Genomic DNA, 23064 nt, shown 5'->3' on the forward strand with positions numbered 1-23064 from the left:
TGCATCTATGACACAGTCCAGAGGACTGATTTTTAGAAATCCGATGCACATTCTGCCCTGGACCAAGTACTAGAGTATCAATCAACAAGTCTTCTCTTCCTATATAATCTGGGGAATATTGGCAATAAATATCTCTGAGCCATTTGGAGGAGCTTCTCCCACCCATCCTGGAGGGGGGAGGGGGGGGCACAATATATTCGTTTTCCATTCACTTGCACAAGTGATATATTTGAGCTGATCTTCCAGTTGACTACTGCAGCTTTATCGAGCCCAACACGAGGCTCGCAGGCTTCAGTCACTGCTCCCTTCTTGTACTCCATGTCACTTGCCCTTCTTCTCTGTAGTCTCTGCCCTTAAATTAGTTAAATGAGTGAGTGAGGGCCCTACCATTTGAATAAGTGAGGGCACTCTCAAATGTACAGAAAAGGGCACTCAAAAATGTAGAAGAGGGCACTCCATATTGAACATAAATACAGGAGAACCAAGGAGTAAAGAAAGTAAAGAAAGTGCAAAAAACATTTATTAAATACACAAAGGAGGGGTTGTCAAGGGTTTCACATAAAAATATAAAACAATTTTTTCTCCTGAGGTTAACATGGCAACTTTTATAGAGGGATCTCAAAGACCCTAATAAGTATTAAAGATACAATTTTTTTCCCCCAAAAGGTCCAGTATATTCACATTAAGCACTGTTTGACAAAATCAGAAACACTAATTACATAGGGAGCAGACAAGGGGTTTTAAACTCAACCCACACATATATAAAGTGCCACAGTGCATACAGGGTTAAAAGTTCCCCTTTCGCTAGAACCTACATATAATGATAAGGTGCTGACAGTGCACCTACATAAGAGAGACCTAATAAAGTAAGGCAACACATGTATATACCAGGATTTCTCTTCAAGCAATATTAAATGGTTGCCTTACCAAAAGAAAGAGACCATTGGGGTAAAAGATGCCAGTCCTCAAAGTCAAGGAACAACCCCCCCCCCCCCCCCCCCACCAATACGTGTTTCGCCTCAGGAGCCTGAACATCCCAACTGCGGCTTCATCAGGGAGGGAAGGTGTCAATCCTTGGAGAAACCTCAGGAGAAAAAATTGTTTTATATTTTTATGTGAAACCCTTGACAACAGCTCCACAGCTCCTTTGTGTGTTTCACCCCTTCAGGCCCCGGGCGTTTTACGTTTTTGTTTTTTGCTCCCCTTTTTTGCCGTAACTTTTTTATTTTTCCGTCAATCTTGCCATATGAGGGCTTGTTTTTTACGGGAAGAGTTGTACTTTTAAATGAAACCAAAAGTTTTACCATATAGTGTAGTGCAAAATAGCAAAAAAATTCCAAGTGTGAAAAAACTGCAAAAAAAGTGTGATCGCACAATTGTTTTTGGGATATGTTATTCACCGTGTTCACTATATGGTAAAACTGATGTGTTGTTGTGATGCCTCAGGTCGGTGCGAGTTTGTAAACACCAAACATGTATAGATTTATTTGTATCTAAGGGGTTAAAGAAAATCACAAGTTTGTCCAATAAAAGCGTCGCACGTTTTGCGCCATTTTCCGAAACCCGTAGCGTTCTCATTTTTCTGGATCTATGGCTCAGTGACGGCTTATTTTTTGTGTCTCGACGTTTCTAATGGTACCATTTTTGTGCAGATGCTACGTTTTGATCACCTGTTATTGCAGTTTGTGCAAAACTTGTGGCGACCAAAAAACGTAATTTTAGAGTTTCGAAATTTTTTGCCGCTACGCCGTTTACTGATTAGATTAATTGATTTTATATTTTGATAGATTGGGCATTTCTGAACGCGGCGATACCAAATGTGTATATTTTTTATTTCTTAACCCTTTAATTTTCAATGGGGCGAAAGGGGGGTGATTTGAACTTTTAGGCTATGTGCCCACGCTGCGGATTTACCGCGGATTTTGCCGCGGATTTGCCGTGGATTTACCGAAAATCTGCAGCAGCGGCACTTCCAAGCCATTTCAATGGCATTTTGGAAATGCTGTGTCCATGCTGCGGATTTTTCCGCTGCGGATTTGCCGCGGATTTTGATGCGGAAAAATCTGCAGCATGTCAATTATTTGTTGCGGATTTTGGTGCGGATTTGGGTATAGAATGGGGAAAAAAAAAAAAAAAATCCGCATCAAAATCCGCGGCAAATCCGTGGTAAATCCGTGGTAAATCCACGGCAAATCCGCGGGTGCGGATTTGCCGCGAAAGTCGCGGATTTTCATGCAGAAAAATCCGCAGGTACATTCTACCGTGGACACATAGCCTTAGGTTTTTGGTTTGTTTTTTTTTAAACTTTTTTTTTTTCCTTTTTTTTTTTTTAATTTTACTAGTTCCCCTAGGGGGCTATAATGATCAGCAATCCGATTGCTCTGCCCTATGTGCAGATCTCAGCTACACAGCTGAGAACTGCAGATATGCTGCTTTACTTTCAATGCCGGCTGTATTCCGGCATTGAGAGGAAGTGACTCATGTTAGCTACAGGCGTCATCACATGACTCTGTGCTACCATGGCAACCACCGAAAGTCACGTAATCACGCACGTGACTTCCAGTGGGGCAGGCGGTAAGTAAAAGTAATGGCCGCGCGCATATACATCTCACTGCCAGACTTTGGCAGCGAGATGTAAGGGGTTAAATGTTCCGGGTGAAATGCAATTCCACTCGGAACATGCAGGCACACGTCAGCTGTTGAAAGCAGCTGATATGTGCGTGGATCGCCGCAACCTGCCCACGGCAGGGGGCGGGGACTAACCTCACACGCTCCATGACGGAAAGATCCGTCATGGGTCGTGTAAGGGTTAATAAATGATTTTTGCACTTTCCTTACTCCTTAGTTCTCCTGTATTTACAGCCCTGTAACAAGGCCTGAACCAGCATTTCTACCTTCACCAGAGACAGCAAGATGACACAGCGGCATATGCGTCATGCTAACAGAACACTGGCACTACAAACCAAAGCCTACTTGGAGTCTCCATATTTCCAAAAATTAAGGTCAGGTAAAAGGAAAAGTGGCAACACTTGGCACACACTACAAATAGGCCAACTAAGCAACATGGCTGCGTGGGACTGGCCCTAGAACAAGGCCTGAACCAGCATTTCTACCTTCACCATAGACAGCAAGATGACATACAGGTGTAAGGCTGGTGTTCCCATACCCCTGGCTTTAAAGGGAACCTGTCATCAGAAATTTCGCCCAAAAGCTAAAAGATTCCCCCTCTGCAGCTCCTGGGCTGCATTCTAGGAAGGTCCCTGTTATTATTGTGCCCCATGTGAGACCAAAATAAAGCCTTTATAAAGTTCTACCTTTTTGTATGCAGCTTCTGTAAATCCGACACGGGGGCGGGCTCTCTGCCGTCCGTTATTCTGCCTCCTGGTCCTGTATGCCGCCCCCATCGCTCCTTTCCATATCTGATGCACCGCCCACTGCTCCAGCCATCCCCGCGCATGCCCAGTGCCAGTCTCACAGGACTGAGCAGTGTGACCGCTGGTGACGTGTGCGCAGGCAAGTGATTATGGGCGGGACTGTGACTCTTATCAGCAAGTACCCGCCCATAATCTCGTGAGCGCGCAAACCTCTCCAGCGGTCACACTGAGCTCAGTGTAGATGCTAGACTGTATGGGCTGCTTCCAGGGATGACGTCCCTTTGTCATGTGATAGGGGCGTGTTCGAAATACTATCACATGACAAAGGGACGTCATCCCTGGAAGCAGCCCATACAGTCTAGCATCTACACTGAGCTCAGTGTGACCGCTGGAGAGGTTTGCGCGCTCACGAGATTATGGGCGGGTACTTGCTGATAACAGTCACAGTCCCGCCCATAATCACTTGCCTGCGCACACGTCACCAGCGGTCACACTGCTCAGTCCTGTGAGACTGGCACTGGGCATGCGCGGGGATGGCTGGAGCAGTGGGCGGTGCATCAGATATGGAAAGGAGCGATGGGGGCGGCATACAGGACCAGGAGGCAGAATAACGGATGGCAGAGAGCCCGCCCCCGTGTCAGATTTACAGAAGCTGCATACAAAAAGGTAGAACTTTATAAAGGCTTTATTTTGGTCTCACATGGAGCACAATAATAACAGGGACCTTCCTAGAATGCAGCCCAGGAGCTGCAGAGGGGGAATGTTTTAGCTTTTGGGCGAAATTTCTGATGACAGGTTCCCTTTAAAGAGAAAAGCCAGGGGTATGGCTTTTACTTCGTGGCTGATATCACGAAGCTACATTTTCCTATTGGCTGAGGCTCCGCCCCTTCTGGTCACATGGGTATGACCTCACCACAGGTCCTGGAAGTGAAAAGTTACATCGATTGTATAATACATATGCTAATTCTAATAGGGGGAAGGGATAACTATGAATCCCCCCCAGATATCTGCTCCTCAGCTGCTGTCACTCAAGCAGCTGCCGATTTTATAAACTTTACTTTCTTAGATTTCAAAACCTAAACATCCCAGCTGAGCACTACAGGTATGTAGAGAATCAGCCTGATAGTGCCAATATAGCACTGGCTTTAGGTTATATATGAAAATCTTGGTGATTGGTTCCCTTTAACCACAGCACTCAGGAAGCACTGTACCTTCTGTTTTGCTACAGGTTTTCCTCCAGACACCTCCCACCAGTTATGAAAGGTAATTGTCTTACTATTTTCAGTTTCCTATGCTGGAACTGAAGGGTTCAACTCCCCAATTTATTTCAGGGTAGTTGAAGTTCCCAATAATAATGACTGTGCAGCCTCCATCTTCCTGCTGCATCTCAGCTCTAACCTCCATTCCTGCTGTGGATGTGGTGCTGTGCAGCCTCCATCCTCCTGCAGTTCCTTAGCTCTGACCTCTACTCCTGCTGTGGATGTGGCGCTGTGCAGGCTCCATCTTCCTGCTGCCCCTCAGCTCTGACCTCTACTCCTACAGAAATCAGCTCCACACACACAGAATGTTAGACATCAGCTGCTCCTCTTTGGCCGCGGCCTCCATCTTTTCCCCTCGCTCTTAGATGGGGGAGGGGCAGAGTGTCTTGCAGTGCATTTAGAAACATAGGAAGGGTATCTTACTGGTTCCACGGCTGATCGGCAGTCAGCAGTTTCCTGGTGAGTCGGACCCCGGAAATATATAATACTTATTACGGTCCATGGTCCTCCTTTACTTGTGAGAGCCCCCCTCTCCACTGTGCCCCGGCACAACAATTGCACAGGTTATATGTCAGCCACTGGAGTCCTCACCTCTCCTCATTCCCTCACTGCTCCAGTCAGCATCCTCCCGTCCTGCGCTCTGCTTTTATATCTCGGCAGCGCGCAATGATGACGTCACCATGCTCTGCAAGCGCAGGAGGGCACAGTGGGAAAATGAAGAAGAATGGAGCGGAGCGCACCTCTCCGTTCTTCATCATTGCTGTGTGCGATCACAGGTGAGGGGGGGGGACTGGCGCCGCCACCGCCGATGACACTAGGCCCCCCTGACTCATGGGCACATAGCGGCCGCGTGGTCTGCCACTGAACAGCGCAGCTTCCCTCACACAGAATGTAGCTCTGCTGATCTGCAGAGCGGGCCCCTAACCCTGCGGGCCCCTAACCCTGCGGGCCCGGTCGCAATGGTGACCTCTGCGACCGCAGTAGTACGCCCCTGTGTGCAATATAGTGTAACGCTGTAGCGCATGGATTTAACACTAGAAGTCCCAGGAATTTCGAGCTCCCTAGGGTTCCAATGGTAGAAATGTCAAATGACCCCTCTCTGGGACTTCTAGTGTTAAAATGCTAATTCTAGTGGGACTTAGAATGAGTTAGCGAATGCTGCATTTCATATGAGCCGAATGTGCAATATATTGTAGCGCTGTGGAGCAAAGACTAGTTACATTATATTATTCTCTGTATGACCGGCAGTGCAAAATTCATAGACACTTTAATGTGTCAAGAAACCAGATTTATTCTGTTGAGATTGAATTTGTACAGATGGACGTGATTAACAGAGATTTTCACTCGGATCACTATGTTTAAAAGGCTGAATTCACTACATAAAAATTGTTTAAACACAAGATTTTGGTGCCGTTTTTCTACAAAAAACTTTTAGATTGAAGTATGCAGTTGTGGGAAAAACTGATATTGAATGCTAATACGGTGAGAGTTAACTTTAGAATTTAAGCCTAATACAGTGGAACCACGCATTACAAGTAACATGGTGTGCGAGTAGTTTGCAAGACGAGCTTCTTGCAAATTTGTAACTCTGTTTACGAGCAATGATTTGCTATACGAGCAAATACTCACTGCACACACTTCCGGTTCCGTACTTTCACCGCACTGTGACCCACTGGGTGCTTCTTGGGGCCCACAGGCACGTGGACGATCACAGCCGCTGCCGCTGTCTTTGCTTCATTTCAGATGCCAGTGCTGAGCAGTGTCAGCTCTCTCTGCACTGTATTCTCAAAGGCAGCGCGCTGTGCATGTGTATAACGTCTGCTGCTGAAGCACTGACAGCAGCAGCCCTTGCATCGGCCACGATAGTTATCGGGTCCACATGCCTATGGACTGCAAGAACCAGGAAAGAGGCTGCCAAGGGAAGGGAGGATAGGTGAGAATAATGTTTTTGTTGTATGTGTGTGTACAGTATATACAATGGCACAATAGGGAACCAGGAAGGGACATTTCTACAACTTGTGGAACGAATTGTCTGAGTTTCAATTATTTCCTATGGGAAAATTTGTTTTGATATACGAGTAACTTGGTTTACGAGCACACTCACAGAACAAATGCAACGAGTTATCCAAGGTTCCACTATATTTGAATTGCTGGATGCATTCAACACCATACCTACAGTGAAGTTTGAAGATAGGAATATCGTGTCGGTCTGTTTTTCAGCATACGGCACTGGCAAACTTTGTTATTGAAGGATGGATTTATGGACATGTGTAGACATTCTTGATACAAATCTGCTGCCATCTAACAAGATGTCGAAGATGGAAAAAGATGGACATTTCAGCAAGACAATGATCCCAAACACAAAGAAAATAAAGCTGGTAGAATGGTCGAGCCAATCACCTGACCTGAATCCAGTAGAAAATTTATGGAAGGAACTGTTGAGGATAAGAATTAAGTAACCAGAAATACTTAATTCAGCCATTTCATAGACTCAGGTATATAGTTTATTAGATGTAAACTAACACACATATTTATGAATGCTTTTCTTCCTTACTAACACGTATATATGTATATTGCATATTTAGTGATTTTCCTTAACACAGTATATACCAGTATATGTAATTTGAAGATGGCTGCCATATCCTGTCTACACCTGAGATGATGAACAAAGGAGAAATTCCTAGAGCTTGGACTGACCAATCCAGAAGAGATTATGCTAATTTCTATACGTCTTGAAGCCCCGACCTACGATACTTGATTAAACTAAACTTTTGTATACACCCTCACTGTAAAAGGCTTTGTCTAAGATTAAAAGTTTCAGTCGGCTCGTCAGTCGTGGGAGAGAGAGTCATAATTGATTCAACTAATTGTTATTCTTTCTCGCTGTGCACACACGACAATATAATTTGGAACAGCAGTCAGATCCAGAGAGAGACCGCTTGAGTCTCATTTTAACCTCAACAGAACTAAAGCTCAAAGTTCATAGAAGGAGCCAACGAGACCTTCAGCATTTAAAGTGTGTTTGTGTGGACAAATGGACCAAAATCACACCTGAGCAATGCATGTGACTAGTTTCGCCATACAGGAGCTGTCTTGAAACTGTCGTTATCAACAAAGGCTTTTTCACAAACGATTAATTAAATCTCAGAAAGTGTGTTCAATACCTTTTCCCAGTATCATTTCTCATTATTACACATAATTTATGGATATGTATGTTTTTATTTTTTTGACTGTGTATTGGATTGCTTGTTAACGACATCTGGTGAAAAACTCATGTCAATACCACCTTTAGAAATATATTAACTTATAAAATTGGTGATGTGTTCAATACTTATTTCACCCACTGTATTTTCTTTATTGTACAAAGGCGATGACGTATAAAAACAATAAAATACAAACTTTAGTCCAACGCTGTGAAAATTAGAGCATCTCATAATGATTTTTGCAATTGTAGTTCAAGTCTAGTTTTTCCTTTTGTGTCATAACTTCTCTATAATTACACACCAGTTTCCCTGATCGTGGTAACTCTGCTGGACGGTGACACCTGTGACTCTTCTGCACAACGCTTCCAGCTCCCCTTCTCGGTAGACATGATAATACCGGTGATACACAGAGCCCGGCACCAGATGGTTTTCCTCCTTGGCATTAGTACCTTCATTATTTCTAGATTGATTGTTTGCTTTCAGATGCCAAGGAACTAGAAGGTCCTGAGAATCGAATGCAGTCCTGTTTGTGTGTATAGGGAGCGCGGTGCCTGACTCCTGGTGAGTCTGATCACACTTGGCATTCTGCAGGATCGCCTCGTCAGAAGTTTTGCCTTCCTTCAGGTACTTTGACTTGTTCTTCTTGTACTCTTGTTCCATCGCCCACACATAAATAAGAGCTTTTCCTCCTGCTTTTAGGAGACTGATTAATTCTTGTATCGCTGCCAGTCTTCTTTCCTGCAAGTAAAAAAAAAACATCTACCAATATATATTCGATATACTGTAAGCAAAAACAAATGAAGCAGCACCAGCTTCAGAGTTAAACATAGGTGCTAGCCTGCTGGCTGTAGCTCAAAAATCAAATAATATAAAAGTAAATTAAGCAGGTGGTACTCAAAAATGGAAAACTATCAAACGTTACCACCCTGATCTCCTCACTATACAACAATCCAAAAAAAAAAAAGTTTTGACACCTTTTACTCTCTCCTTAGTCCCAAAGTGCAGGTCCCAATCACAGAATTTTGTGCTGATGATCTGGCCTTCAATGTCACAGAGAAAATAGAAAATATACATTGGGAGATTGGCTCCCTGCCACCAAGCGTCGTGATTCCCATCCCTCCCAACTTCTCATCTGTCTCACTCTCCATATTTGACCCAATCACAGAAGAAGAAGTCTCCAGGCTCCTCTCTTCTCCTCCTCCTCCTCCTACTAAATGCACTACTGACCCCTTTCCCTCACACCTAACTCAAGTCCCTCTGTCCTATACTCAATATTCTTTTAACTAAAATCTTCAATCTCTTCACACTCTATCATTACTCCATTATTAAAAAAATATCCTCTTGACTCATACTCTGCCCAAAAAACTACAGTCTAGTCTCCAATCTCCTCCTCATAACTAAACTCTTGGAGCGCCTGGTCTACTCCCGCCTCCCCCGTTACCTCTCCACTCATTTTCTTTTAGATACATTGCAGTCTGACTTCCGCTCCCTACATTCTACAGAAACTGCCCTCATCAAAGTAACCAAAGACATTTTGACAGCAAAACATAATGGTGAAAACTCTCTGCTTATTCTTCTGGATCTCTCTGCAGCCTTCAACACTGTTGACCACCATCTCCTATTCGGTATGCTCCACTCAATAAAAAATAAAAATACTCAATAAAAGACTCAATCAACTTAAATTACACTGCTTTCTCCTGGTTCTCTTACTATCTTTCTGACCACTCTTTCAGTGTATAATTCACTGGCTCCACATCATCTTCTCTTCTTCTCACTGTTGGGGTCCTTCCCTCAGGGTTCAGTCCTTGACCCTCTTCTCTCTCTACATTGCCCCAATTGGACAGTCCATCAGCAAATTTGGCTTCCTGTACAATCTTTATGCTGATGACACACAACTATACACTTCATCTCCTGACCTCACCCACGCTGTACTACAGAACACCAGCAACTGTCTCTCCGCAGTTTCCAACATCATGTCCGTTCTTTATTTGTAACTCAACCTTTTCAAAACTGAACTTCTTCTGCTCCCGACGTTCACTAACCTAACCCTAAATCTGATATCTCCCTCTCAGTGCGCGGCACCACAAAAACACCTAAGCAGCAGTCTCGCTGTCTGGGTATTATATTTCACACCTATTTTTCCTTTGTCTCCTATATACAGTCTCTCGCCTGCTCTTGTCGTCTGCACCTGAAGAACATCTCTAGAATCTGCCCGTTTCTCACCTTGGAAGCAACAAAAACCATCACGGTGGCCCTGATCCACTCCCGCCTTAATTATTGTAATTTTCTATTAATTGGCCTCCCCCTAACTAGACTTTCTCCTCTACAGTCCATCCTCAATGCTGCAGCCAGGGTCACCTATCTGGCTAATCATTATTTGGATGCTTCCGCTCTGTGCCAGTCATTGCACTGGCTGCCCATACATTATAGGATCCACTTCAAATTGCTTGTTCTCACCCACAAAGCTCTCCACAGTGCGCCCCCCTACATCTCCACTCTTATCTGTATCACCCACAAAGCTCTTTACAACATGGCACCCACCTACATCTCCACCTTCATCTCTGTCTGTCACCCTACCTGTTCTCTGCACTCCACAAGCGACTTTCGACTAACATCCATACTAATCCAAACCTCCCACTCCAAGCTCCAAGACCTCTCCCGAGTTGCACCAATTCTCTTGATGCTCTATCCCAAGAAATTAGGACTAACCACAACTTACACAGTTTTAGACGCTTCCTAAAAACACACCTTTTTAGAGCAGCCTACCACGTTCTGTATTCGAATTCCTTTCATATATATACACTCCACTATTTCGCTGAACATAACACTCCATCAAACTCCACCGCACCCAAAAGCATTACAAAGATTGGCTGGCAATGCACCCCTTATCTATCCCCCATTTATGCAAGATGAAGGACCATCATTGTAAATAAGCACCTGTACTTTTTGTCACCCCCACCTCATTGTAGATTGTAAGCTCTTACGAGCAGGGTGATCATTTTTGCAACAATTATTGTATTTGCACTGCAGAATATGTTGGCACTGTATAAATAAATATTATTATTATTATTGTAAAGTGAAACTTATAAGAAGTCATATGTGCAACAGGCAACATTTCGGCTTGACAGCCTTTCTCAAGCAATTCAAGAAGTGGAAAAAAAACTTGTGTATACAGGTTCATATATTTGCATATCAGCATAAAGCAATCTGAGGGGTGTGGTTTCCAAAATGGGGACACTTGTGGCGGTATCCACTGTTTAGGCACATCAGAGGCTCTGTAAAGGCAATATGGCATCTGCTATCTCTTCCAGCCAATTTTGAGTTCCACATGTCCAATGTTGCTCCTTCTATTCCAAGCCCTGTCGTGTTCCCAAACAGTAGCTTTCCACTACATTGAGGTATCCCTGTACTTAGGAGAAATTACATAACAAATTGTACGGTTAATATTCTCCTGGTACTTTTGTGACAATAGAAAACCCAGTGTGATTTTTTATACTCTACAAGGCTGATTGAAGGATGCCATACCTCTGTGGCAAAGTGGTGGATCACAGCTATGGAGATGCAGGCGTCAAAGGAGCCACTTCTGAAAGGAACAGACAAGGCATCACACACGCAGGCCTCAAATTGTCTGTCTCCACAAATGTCCACAAGGTTCTTACTGCGGTCACAGCCGATCTGTGGAGAGAAAACGATAGCATTACAATCTACAGGAGACATCCAAAAGAGTCACATCACTGCCATGGTACAAAAGAGACCCCAAAGAGACCCCATTCCAGGAGTATAGGTTTATTTTTTTGTCACTTACTCCATGAATATGTAAATTTAAACACAACTTTTCTAAATGTTTCTGTTTCTACACCAAACCTGCAATGTGCGCACATAACTAAACAGTTAGGTTATGTGCGCACATTGCAGATTTGGTGCAGACATTTTCTGAATCAAATCTGCATGTTCTGGCAGAAAAAAAACCACACCAAAAAATGCATGTGATTTTGGCATATTTTTGTGCCGTGCATTTTTTTTTTAAAATGATGTCAATGGGTAGAAGGGCAAAAATGCACCAAAAAATGATATACTGCAGATTATTTTCTGCACCAAATCTGCAAGGAAAAAAATAAGCAACATGCACACAGAACTTCAGAATTCTCAATGACTTTGCTGGCATAAAGATACACATGCAGATTTGTGCTGAAATCTGCATCGAAAACGCACTGTGCGCACAAGGCCTTAGTTGTTTTTTTAATCTTTTTTTCTACACCAATTAATGTCTCATACAGATATCCATTTTTCACTTCTGGGTTCTATCCGTGTTTTTCATTATAGTCTTTGGGGCTGTTCAGATGTCTGTTTTTCTTTGTGAATTGCATGGTCACAAAAAAAAGTAATGAAAAAATGTCCACTTTTGATTCGAGTCACAAATGTTTTTTTCTTTTTTTCCTTTCTTTTATCATCATAATGGGTAAAAGATGATTTGCAATTTTTTTTCCAGAAAACGAGAATATCAGTGATCAAACATCGACCAAACGCTGATGAAAATCTGAATCAAAACCCTGACAAAAATTGGGCCTTTTCTTTGAGTACATAAAAAAAAAAAATCACTGATACCTGAATAAGCCCTAAACCGTAGGTATAATTCGGGATTACAGCTTAGCTATGATGTCCATTGAAAGTCAGGATATCAGAAAGATGTCTTGTTTCACCCCAGGCTCCGATTCCTATTCTATATGAAATACCGTGACACTCTTGGCCAAAGTAGGGGTGCACCGAAAGGGTCCAAGTCCATAAGATAAGAAATAAAGCTGGGTATTACCAAGTGGATGGAAAAAAGGGTGAATTTATTTGTGCAGCCCTTTTTTGCATCCATTTGGGAGTGCCCGGTTTTATTTCCGATTCGTATTCTGTCCTCTGCCATATTTTAAATGACAGCTCTGCTTGTTCTGATTGGCTGCTAGACACAGCATGAGCTCCTTACAAGATTTATTTGTACCTTACAATTTGGCAAGAGCCGTAAGTAACCTCAATAAGGAAAGATCTTGGAATTTCAATTTAGTTAACAAAGATCTGACAGCGCCACTGACACGTCTGTTTTAATTTTATTTTCTATAATTCTGTATCCTCTTTTCTCAGAAGTTTATGCTGTGACTTTCCTCTGTTATCCCCCTGGCAATATAGGGAAAAATCGACATCTGGGTGTGATCAGTTGGGGGTGTGTCTGCATAATCTCACACTGTCCAATCAGTGCAGACAGAGCATGGACACGCCCCCTGTAATAACGCCCAGTTGTCAATTTAGGAATAAAATTCTAGGATGAAAAAACAGAATAATAAAAATACAAAGATATAAAAAATAAAAAGATACTATGGAATTTGGAATGTACTGGGGAATATGTGTAAAGCTGGGTTTACACACTGAAACTTTCTAGCGATCCCACCAGCGATCCCAACCTGGCCGGGATCGCTACAAAGTCTCTGGTGAGCTGTCAAACAGGCAAACCTGGCCAACGACGCAACAGCGATCCGGACCTGCAGAGCGACCTAGCTGGTTGTTGGGGACGTTGTAAAGCAGCTTTTTGAAAGGGAAGTCGCTGTAAAGTCCTCTTTACACACTGAAACTTTCTAGCGATCATGCTGCACAGCGGGAAACAAAGGACCTAAGAATGGTCCTGAACGATTTGTAGCGATGACAACTTCACAGCAGGGGCCAGGTCGCTGATGTGTTTCACACACTGCAATGTCGCTGGGGAGGTCGCTGTAACGTCACAAAACCGGTGACGTTACAGCGATGTCGTTTGCGATGTTGCAGTGTGTAAAGCCACCTTTAGGGGTGCTTCACACACAGCGAGCTCGCTGCCGAGATCGCTGCTGAGTCACGTTTTTTTGTGACGCAGCAGTGACCTCATTAGCGATCTCGCTGTGTGTGACACTGAGCAGCGATCTGGCCCCTGCTGCGAGATCGCTGCTCGTTACACACAGCCCTGGTTCGTTTTCTTCAAAGGCGCTCTCCCACTGTGACACACAGATCGCTGTGTGTGACAGCGAGAGAGCGACGAACTGAAGCGAGCAGGGAGCAGGAGCCGGCGTCTGACAGCTGCGGTAAGCTGTAACCAAGATAAACATCGGGTAACCAAGGTGGCTACCCGATATTTACCTTAGTTACCAGCCTCCGCAGCTCTCACGCTGCCTGTGCTGCCGGCTCCGGCTCTCTGCACATGTAGCTGCATTACACATCGGGTTAATTAACCCGATGTGTACTGTAGCTAGGAGAGCAAGGAGCCAGCACTAAGCAGTGTGCTCGGCTCCCTGCTCTCTGCACATGTAGCTGCATTACACATTGGGTTAATTAACCCGATGTGTACTGTGGCTAGGAGAGCAAAGCTAAGCGGTGTGCGCTGCTAACTAATGTAAACATCGGGTAACCATACCCGATGTTTACCTTAGTTACCAGTGTCCGCAGCTTCCAGACGCCGGCTCCGTGCAAGCGTAGCGTCGCTTGCACGTCGCTGCTGGCTGGGGGCTGGTCACTGGTCGCTGGTGAGATCTGCCTGTTTGACAGCTCACCAGCGACCATGTAGCGATGCAGCAGCGATCCTGACCAGGTCAGATCGCTGGTCGGATCGCTGCTGCATCGCTAAAGTGTGAAGGTACCCTTAGGCCTCTCAATGTAGTGTGTTATCATGGGGGTTTAATAATGACTTTCTGGATTATTTACAATAGAAAGTAACACCATTATATATAGCAGATAACACAGGCTCCAGCATTCACAATCCATGATATCACAGCTTCTCTCCTCACCCTCCCCTCATAATGACTATTATCCTAGATTAGTGCATTCTCAGATAATACTGCCATACAATCAAATGGGGTATGAGTCAGTGCATTGCCATTTTCCATTTGCCCAACAGGTGGTAAGGGTCTAATATATTAATATTTGACTCAGTGGTCAGTGTAAAAATTGTAAGATTTTTTTTTTTTATTTTTTTTTTTTTAATATAGTGATTGAAAAAATAAAATACATATTTTTTCGCTTTTTAAGAGGCACTTTTTTTTCCTCCAAAAGTGTGGGGAAAATAGGGGGGCATCTTAGAAAGTGAATCTAGCTTACCAGGGAGCACTGCGGCGGTGGCGTGGAGTCACAGGAGTTGGGTGCCGCTTCTGTCGCCGACTTCCTGCAGCACCGGCACCAGTTGAGTGATGCTTTCAATTGCTGTGGGCCCGTTGCTTGTGTGTCACGGTGGCAAGAGGAGGGCACCATGGATCTCCCAGCAAATGACTGAGGAGGCGGCCTCCATGGCTTCCCTGGCAAATGGCTGTGGAGGCGGGCGAAATAGATCTTAAAGCCGAGATCTCTACCTGCGCTGCCTCTGACACGATGGACTTCAGGAAAATGGCTGCGGAGGTGGCGCAGATTGAGATCTCAGAGAGCTGAGATCTCTATCTGCGCATGCACCACCTCCACAGTCATTTTCCTGAAGTCCATGGTGCCATTTCTTTGAAGCCCGCACCTCCGACGTCTTCAGGATGTCCTCTGCCTTACCAACAACAGCCCGCAGGACACAGCCCACAGCCCCCAGCACAGAGCCGCAGCGCACAGCCCGCAGCACAGAGCAGCGCACTGCCCACGGCAGCGCACTGCCCGCAGCACAGAGCAGCGCACTGCCCGCAGCACAGAATAGCGTTCTCATTTTTCGGGATCTGGGGCTCAGTGACGGCTTATGTTTTTGCACCATTTGCTGATATTTTTAATTACACCATTTTTGGGTAATGTGATGTTTTGATCGCCCCTTATTGCATTTTATTGCAATGTTGCGGTGACCAAAAAGATGTCATTCTGGACTTTTGATTTTTTTTTTTCTCACGGGATCAGGGACAGGAAGCCGTCAAGAATATTTACAAGAGAAAAGCCAGAAAATGAAGGCAGCGTTTAACCAAACGGTCATGTGGAAAATGTACTGATTATGTGGAACAAGAAGGGAGAGAAAAGTGACCTTGAGAGTGATCCGAGCACACGGAGAGGTGATAATGAATTGTCAGCTAATTGAAGGGAACAACGCGCATTACTCTGTCATTTGCATATAAATAGCATCAGATACATCTCGCCTCAGACTTGCTTTCTGTCCTCGCCTCTGACCACATAAAAATATCGCAAAAATGACAAAGAGGGAAGACGGCTGAGTTATGGGTCTCAATTACAGTTTACGGGAGCTGTTAATTACAGGTTACAGCTCATTTCAGATCCTCAGTCTTATTTATTTAGAAAGGATTCGGTAACGGAGGGATAAGGAAATGTAGGCCGAACAAAACAGGTGAAATAAATCTGCCAGAGCCCGAAGGACAAATATCAGGGTTCATATAAGAGAGAAAGACTGCGATATCTGAAGCCCTCTCCTACCATAGAAGAGAATCTGTCACCAGGTTTTTGCCACCTAATCTGAAAGCATGATAATGTAGGGGCAGAGATCCTGATTCCAGCGATGTCACTTACTGAGCTGCTTAGTGCTGTTTTGAAAAAAATCACTGTTAATCAGCAGGAGATTATCATTACAGGACTAATTGGCGTGCTGCACGTAGTCCAGCATTTTCATAAGCTATGTATAACTGCTTGATCTGCAGCAGAGAAAACATTGATTTTATCAAAATGACAGCAAACAGCTCAGTAAGTGACACATCGTTGGAATCACTGTCTCTGTCTCTACATCATGCTGCTCTCAGATGGGGGAGCAAAAACCAGGTGACAGATTCCCTTTAAATGCTGCCTTTTACCAGTGGGAATGTTTGATGGAAAAGCTACAGAGACCTCACCCTGTTACAACCATTTGTCACCATAGTATCATTAGAATATTAATGATCATGGCAATTCGCCTGCTGAACATTAGAATTAAGACGCTACGGTACCCGTACCCGTCATTTAAAGCGAATCCGTCAGCAAGTTTTTGCTATTTCATCTGAGAGATGCATGATGTAGAGACAGAGACTCTGATTCCAACAATAGATTACTCGGTGCAGCCGTTATGACACAATATAGAATTTTTAGATTTAGCCATGTAGCAGAGCTGAGAGAGGTGAACCAGCCAACACCAGGCTCTCTACATTTATAGTGAGGTGTCAATTACAGGAGGGGATGTGCAGGACTTCCTTGTAGTCTGAGCAATGAGAAGTTCTGCTGCTTAAACAAAGATAGCAAATAAACAACAGATTGGACCTTGACAAGACAGGCATACCTGAATTCTATGTGCTAACCCTTGCAGCATGCTGTCTTCAGGGACGTTGCACCAATTTATTTTATGTTGAACAAGAGAAAAAAAAGTTGTTTGTTTTGTTGTTTTTTTTATTTTTCCTCTCAGTTGTGGAGATTTTAGGAATCAAATGTTAACTAAAGTTAAAGCGGTATTCCCATCACCAAGATCCTATACCCTTATTTATCAGAAGTAGTTGTAATCTAATATATAAAACTGAGTGTATGGGTGTGTATGTACAGTATATATGTATGTCTGCTAAAGGAATCTGCGCTGTCGCATTTACAATAACAAAATTTTGCACAGACACTCCATCTGACTCAGGGAACATCATAGACTATGTTTTGATGGGAAAATTTAACCCCGCGCTTTACAGTTACTCTCCAAAAAACCTGCCTCCATTAAAGTGAATAGAGCTGGGAGATACAGGTTATTAATAGGAGCTGTGATTGGTTGCTATAGGAACAAAGGAAACTGTTAGTATAAGAAGCTTATGTGTGAGGTAATATGATGTCGGTGGAGAAACGGATAGACAGAGACAGACTGAGAGACAGAGAGACAGACAGGCACAGACAGAAAGGGGCAGACAGGGAAAGACAGACAAAGACAGAGGCAGACAGGGAAAGAGACAGACTGGGAGAGAGACAGAGAAACAGTTACAATCCCGGGCAATGCCGGGTATTACAGCTAATAATAATAATAATAATATTAGCAAATACCTACAATTACAAATGTAGTATAGCTCTACTGATTAGTTAGGTCTCTGACCTCATTTGCAGGGCATTGCAGTTTAGGTGTCCATGGTTAGGACCACGAGCAACTAACAAATTAACTGTCACTATATTTGTGGTCGTTGGCATGGACACCTAAGCTTCAATGCCCTGCACATAAGGGAAACTATACTACCTTTCTAATTGGAGGTATTTGCTCATATTATTATAATACCTACTTCATATTGGGATAGGATCTTGAAGATGGGAATACCCTTTGTAGTCCTAGTAGGTGTTAATAGATCCTTTCCACTGGGGGTGGGCACTTCTGCCACCTGTATGACGTTGACCAATCATAAGCAAGCAGCACATAGAAGTGCAGAAGGAGCATTCTGAACATGACATAATCAAAGCTCCTTATGAACTTCCATGTTGCTGCTTGCGCATGATAGGTCCAACATGGAACATTTTGTGAAAGATCCTCATGAAGAGACTTTTCATAATAAGCGTGTGTGTATGTGTGTGTGTGTATGAAGAATACTACTACTACACTACTTTTGGCCATTATAACTTCATTTTTCACCAGTTTTCTCAAAATGTCAGTTGTTCTTACGCAACGAGGTAAAGACTAACAGGTATGATGTCTCCCATACACAGCACACAGAGATATGAAGGGTTCCTGCGTCCTGTCTCTATGTAGCATGTGTCCAGAATCAGCAGAAACATCATAGAAGATATTATACAGCAGCAGTGAGCAGTGTAACAGTGAATCCAGCTCTGAAGTGAGATTGAGAAAAAGGAGCAGAATTATCTGTGTGTGTGTCACACTTCATGTTCTCTCCTTTCCTTATGCTCCTCACACTCCCTTCTCCATAGACTTTAATAGGCAGCTGTAATCTGACCTCTCAGTAAGCTGGAAATCTATCTTGTTTTCACCAACCTAGCTGGGTTTGTTTTCAGGATGGTAAGTTCAGGAAGCAAGGGGGGGGGGGTGTTGAGAAAGAAACATATTTTTCTGCTAAGATATGATGCAAAGTAAAGGCTGCTTTACACACAACGATATCGCTAGCGATCTCGTTAGCGATGTGACACGCCAGATCGTAGATACGATTTGCTGAGAACGCACATAGGTCGTTTTTGTAGCGCCGGTCACAAAACGACCTATGTGCGATCTCGGCAAATCGTATCTACGATCTGGCATGTCACATCGCTAACGAGATCGCTAGCCATATTGCTGTGTGTAAAGCAGCCTTTAATTTTATCCACTTGTACGGTTGACTGCATAGCGGCATTCCTGACCACCCACTGTGTGAAAAGTTACACCACTGCCCCATTCCCAAAATTGAGATTGTTATGAACTACAAGTTGCCAAAACACCACTGTGCATGTGAAAAGCTCAAGGGCCATTGATAACTTCATTCTGCAGATTGGTGGAGGTGCCAGAGGTCAAACAGAAGGCTATCTTTATAATGGTTAGGTGTGAACGCATGTCTTAAGACTAATGTCGGCCAAAAGCACCAATATCAACAGGTTCGGGAAACACTTTAATGTGTATGGGAGTCCCGGTAAATTTATTGTCGGGGGAAGTATTGATATGGAATGCCCGATTTTGGAGTAATGATTAATTTGTTCTCCCGGAGATAAGCTGCTGCCTAACATGTCTGCCGGCGGCTCCATTATAGAGAGCATGGTCAAACAAAAGCTTGTGTGTGGGAGAAAAGGCCGAGATGATGGCCAACCAAAAGATCAGCCAAAGCGTTGTTCTGCTGATAGTCATCTCATATGTATGGTGGGCTTTATATTGATGTAGTTTAAAGGAAACCTGTCACCAGATTTGCTCCCTCTAAGCTGCGACCACCACTGGCATTGAGGTCCTGCGCATGCGCACTTCTCTCTACCCTGCTGAAGGCAGATCAAAATATTGTAGTGTGCATGCGTGGGCGATCTTTCACCTTTCACGCCTGCGCATTACAGTACTTTGATCTGACCTGAGCAGGGCGGGTGAAAGTGCGCCTGAGCAAGAGCGTAATGGAGGCCAGAGTGGATCATGTAGGACGCGTCATCCACACTGGGCTGGGTAGAATGAGGATGGCGAACGCTGCAGAGATGAGGAGCTGGACTGGAGAGCAGCGATACCTAGCAGACCAGACCGCCCCTAGACCGCACATTTCTTTAGAATTTTTGTGTTTTTTTTTTTTTTTTTAAATCTTGCAGTTTAGATTCTGACTACTGAGCCCTATAAAAAATTGAAACTCCGGTAGAGATCATTTCACTAGTCTCATTATCATCACAGGCGTGATTACAATATTAGATGACACCTATATATCAATAACACAGGAGCCACCATTCACAATTGGTGAGGTCAGAACGCACCTCCAGAACCTCCCTGCACAATGACTAGTGATGAGTCGACCCGGATGGTAGAAGTCTGGATCCGCGCGGTTTCAAAGGTACCCGGGTGCTGGGCTAGGGCCCATGATTCTGGGTGTATGATCCGGCACTCAAAAAATAAAGGAAAAATAAATAAGATTGAAGTGAGCGCTTCATACTTACCGAGGCTCCGTCACAGCTGTACACTGCTCCCGCAGCCTCTCCTTCACGTCCTGGGACACTCAGCAATATGCACTGCTTTCCCCGCCCACCAGCCGGCCTGGTGTCTGTGATTGGTTGCAATCAGACACGCCCCCAGCCTGTGTGACAGCATCTGACTGCAAACAATCACAGGCCCTGTATGCGGGTCAGTATCACGGTATAAAAATAAATAAATGCGGTGGGCTGCTATTAACTCCTTATTTCCTCACCGCACCAGGGCAATGAGGAAAAGCTGGGTAAAGTGCCAGGCTTGTCGCATCTAATAGATATGACAATCCCGGAGCGGCTGCAGGTCGCTATTTTTAGGCTGGGGGGCCCCCAATAAGCAAGGACTTTCCCAGTCTGAGAATACCAGCCCCCAACTGTCAGGCTTCATCTTGGTTAACAAAACAACATGCGGTCCCCAATTTTGATTTTTTATTTAAACTAAAAAACAGAAAAAAAAAACAAAACGCATGTGGTTCCTCTTATTTTGATACACAGCCAAGATGAGTACAACTGGAGGCTGCAGCCTGTAGCCATAGGCTTTATCTGTGCTGGGTATCATAATATGGTGGGACCGCACGACAATTCTTTTATTCATTTATTTATTTTTACTGCATGCTATAGACCCGCAGACCAGGTCTGTGATTGGTCATACACGCTGTCACACAGGCTGGGGGCACGTCTGACTGCAACCAAAGGCTCCGGTGGGCGGTTAAAGCAGTGAATATTCAATGAGGGTTAATTATCGGCTCTGGAACTGAATGTGCGGCCTGGAAGCATTGTACCGCCATGACGGAACCTCGGTAAGTACAGCGCGCTTGCTCCTATCTTCTTATACCTTCTACCAACATGTTTAATCTTCGGATTCTGGTCCCTATAAACTTATATGGGGACTAGATTCTGGACTGGATTTAACAAAAAAGAGAAAAGGGACCAGCCTGTCCCAGTTATCTGGGAGTCTGCTCATCTCTAGCAATGACCTCTGAACATGAACAGATCACAAAGTAGGTCTTGGAAATTTCCTCACACAAATCAATGGACATCTCCATTTTAATTGTTCTCTATGGCCATGTAGCTGCTGCAAAAGGCAGCTCAGGAAAGGTTGCTGCCACATCACCATGTTCAGAAAATAGAGTTAAAAAAATCTACAATCAAAAAAAGATAAAAAAAACATACCATGTATAAATTCTTGTTGACCCCAATATATTTGCCATTACCACAGCCCACATCAGCCACGAGAGAGCCAGCTGATAAACTCATAAGGAAGTCCACCACCTTGGGCCAAGGAGAATGTCTTGTGCTGCTGAAGTGGCCGGCGATATCTTCATAGACCTTATGAACATATTCCTTCTCCAGGGACTCAGGCTCTAAGTCACTGACTCGTGGAGGAGGTTTCTTCTCTAAACCTTGCTGGCTATCACACACTAATGGAAAAGCTGCAATTACACATAAAGAGCAGGTGAGTGTTTAATCGTATGCTGTCAGAACGGTTTTATGTTTTTCTTACAAACAATAAACGACTTGTCTTATCAAACAATTAAATCCTTCATAACAATTCATGAAAAGCATCCCCAAAATATTCCAGTTTTCACAATGGCCACTTGAGTAGTCACAACAGTCTGACATTACTTGTATCTCACTTGTAAGCTTTACTGTACTGACTTGGACAGACCCAGCAGAGTAATCTCGTTATCACTAGAGACTGCAGGATCAAATGACAGATCTGTTGAAACATGAAAACCAAAAATTAAAAGTATCAGGTGTGTTAAAAATCCAAAAAGGACTTCCGGATCCTGCGCTGATCATCTAGGACACAGGACGCCTGAGCCCCGTCATTCCCTGCAGCTCTGACATATATACCAGACGACCCACCAGCCTCCCCCGCTCCATACCACCGGTGAGTGAAGTTGCTGCATGCAGGGAAGCTCATGGGGAGCCGTGGAGACAATCAGCTGAAACAGCAGTGGTGAACTTCGCTCTCCCCCTCCCTCTCAAGATCTGGCAGCGTGATAAAGATGGCGCCGGAGCCTGCCCTGCACTAAAATCAGATCTGTGCACAGAGAGCAGGGCACGGCTGAGGGCTTACCTCGGATGCAGAGATCACTCACTCCGCCAGCACTAACCAGTTAACCTGCAGCAAAATAATAAATCTCCTGGAGTCCTGATAAGATATAAGCAGCAAACAAAACGCTACTGACAAGTTCTGCAAAGAGCAGAGGAAAACAGCAGGGAATCCCTGGGCCCATCCCCCATCGCTGTCCAGACCTGTGCTTAATAAGCAGGTGCTGAATCTCTAGGCATACAGACTCAGTGCAAAGCTCTTGAGAAAGTGAAGGAAGCTGAAGGAGGGAAATTTAAACATACATCCCTGCAAAGTTACAGGACAGTGAGAATTCATATAACTCTGGCAGGGGGGAGAAAGGGGTGAAAGTGAGAATAAACAAAATGGGGAGCAGAATCAAGATTTGTCTGACAACCCACACGAAATCAGTGTCAAAACTTACGTCCCTTCATTCACTGCTTGATGGAAAGATACCTGCTGCGCAGCAGCTCCAAAACCCAAAATCCTCATACATCCAGCGTACAGTGTGAAAAAAAGATTGTGACTTCCCATACAGAATTAAGTGTCCCTCGGTCACCTGAAAATACTCATATGTTGGAGATGGAGGATTCCCCGGGGACCCCGGATGTATTCAAAACGATGGAGGG

The 23064-nt window shown here is 44.2% G+C and overlaps 1 protein-coding gene across 1 annotated transcript in view; it reads right to left on the reverse strand.

The window, feature by feature from the left end:
* Positions 1-7160: 7160 nt before the first annotated feature.
* The window catches only part of ALKBH8 (alkB homolog 8, tRNA methyltransferase), a 98761-nt gene continuing 82857 nt past the window's right edge, over positions 7161-23064 (reverse strand). Inside the window, exons 10-12 of the mRNA XM_075337430.1 lie at positions 21532-21791; positions 11362-11511; positions 7161-8574 (exon numbers count right to left, since the gene is read on the reverse strand). Of these exons, the coding sequence (XP_075193545.1) occupies positions 8113-8574; positions 11362-11511; positions 21532-21791 (872 nt within the window). The 3' untranslated portion in view covers positions 7161-8112. The remainder of the gene's footprint in view (positions 8575-11361; positions 11512-21531; positions 21792-23064) is intronic.

This window comes from Anomaloglossus baeobatrachus, chromosome 2 (assembly GCF_048569485.1).
Source record: "Anomaloglossus baeobatrachus isolate aAnoBae1 chromosome 2, aAnoBae1.hap1, whole genome shotgun sequence".
Taxonomy (NCBI): Eukaryota; Metazoa; Chordata; class Amphibia; order Anura; family Aromobatidae; genus Anomaloglossus; species Anomaloglossus baeobatrachus.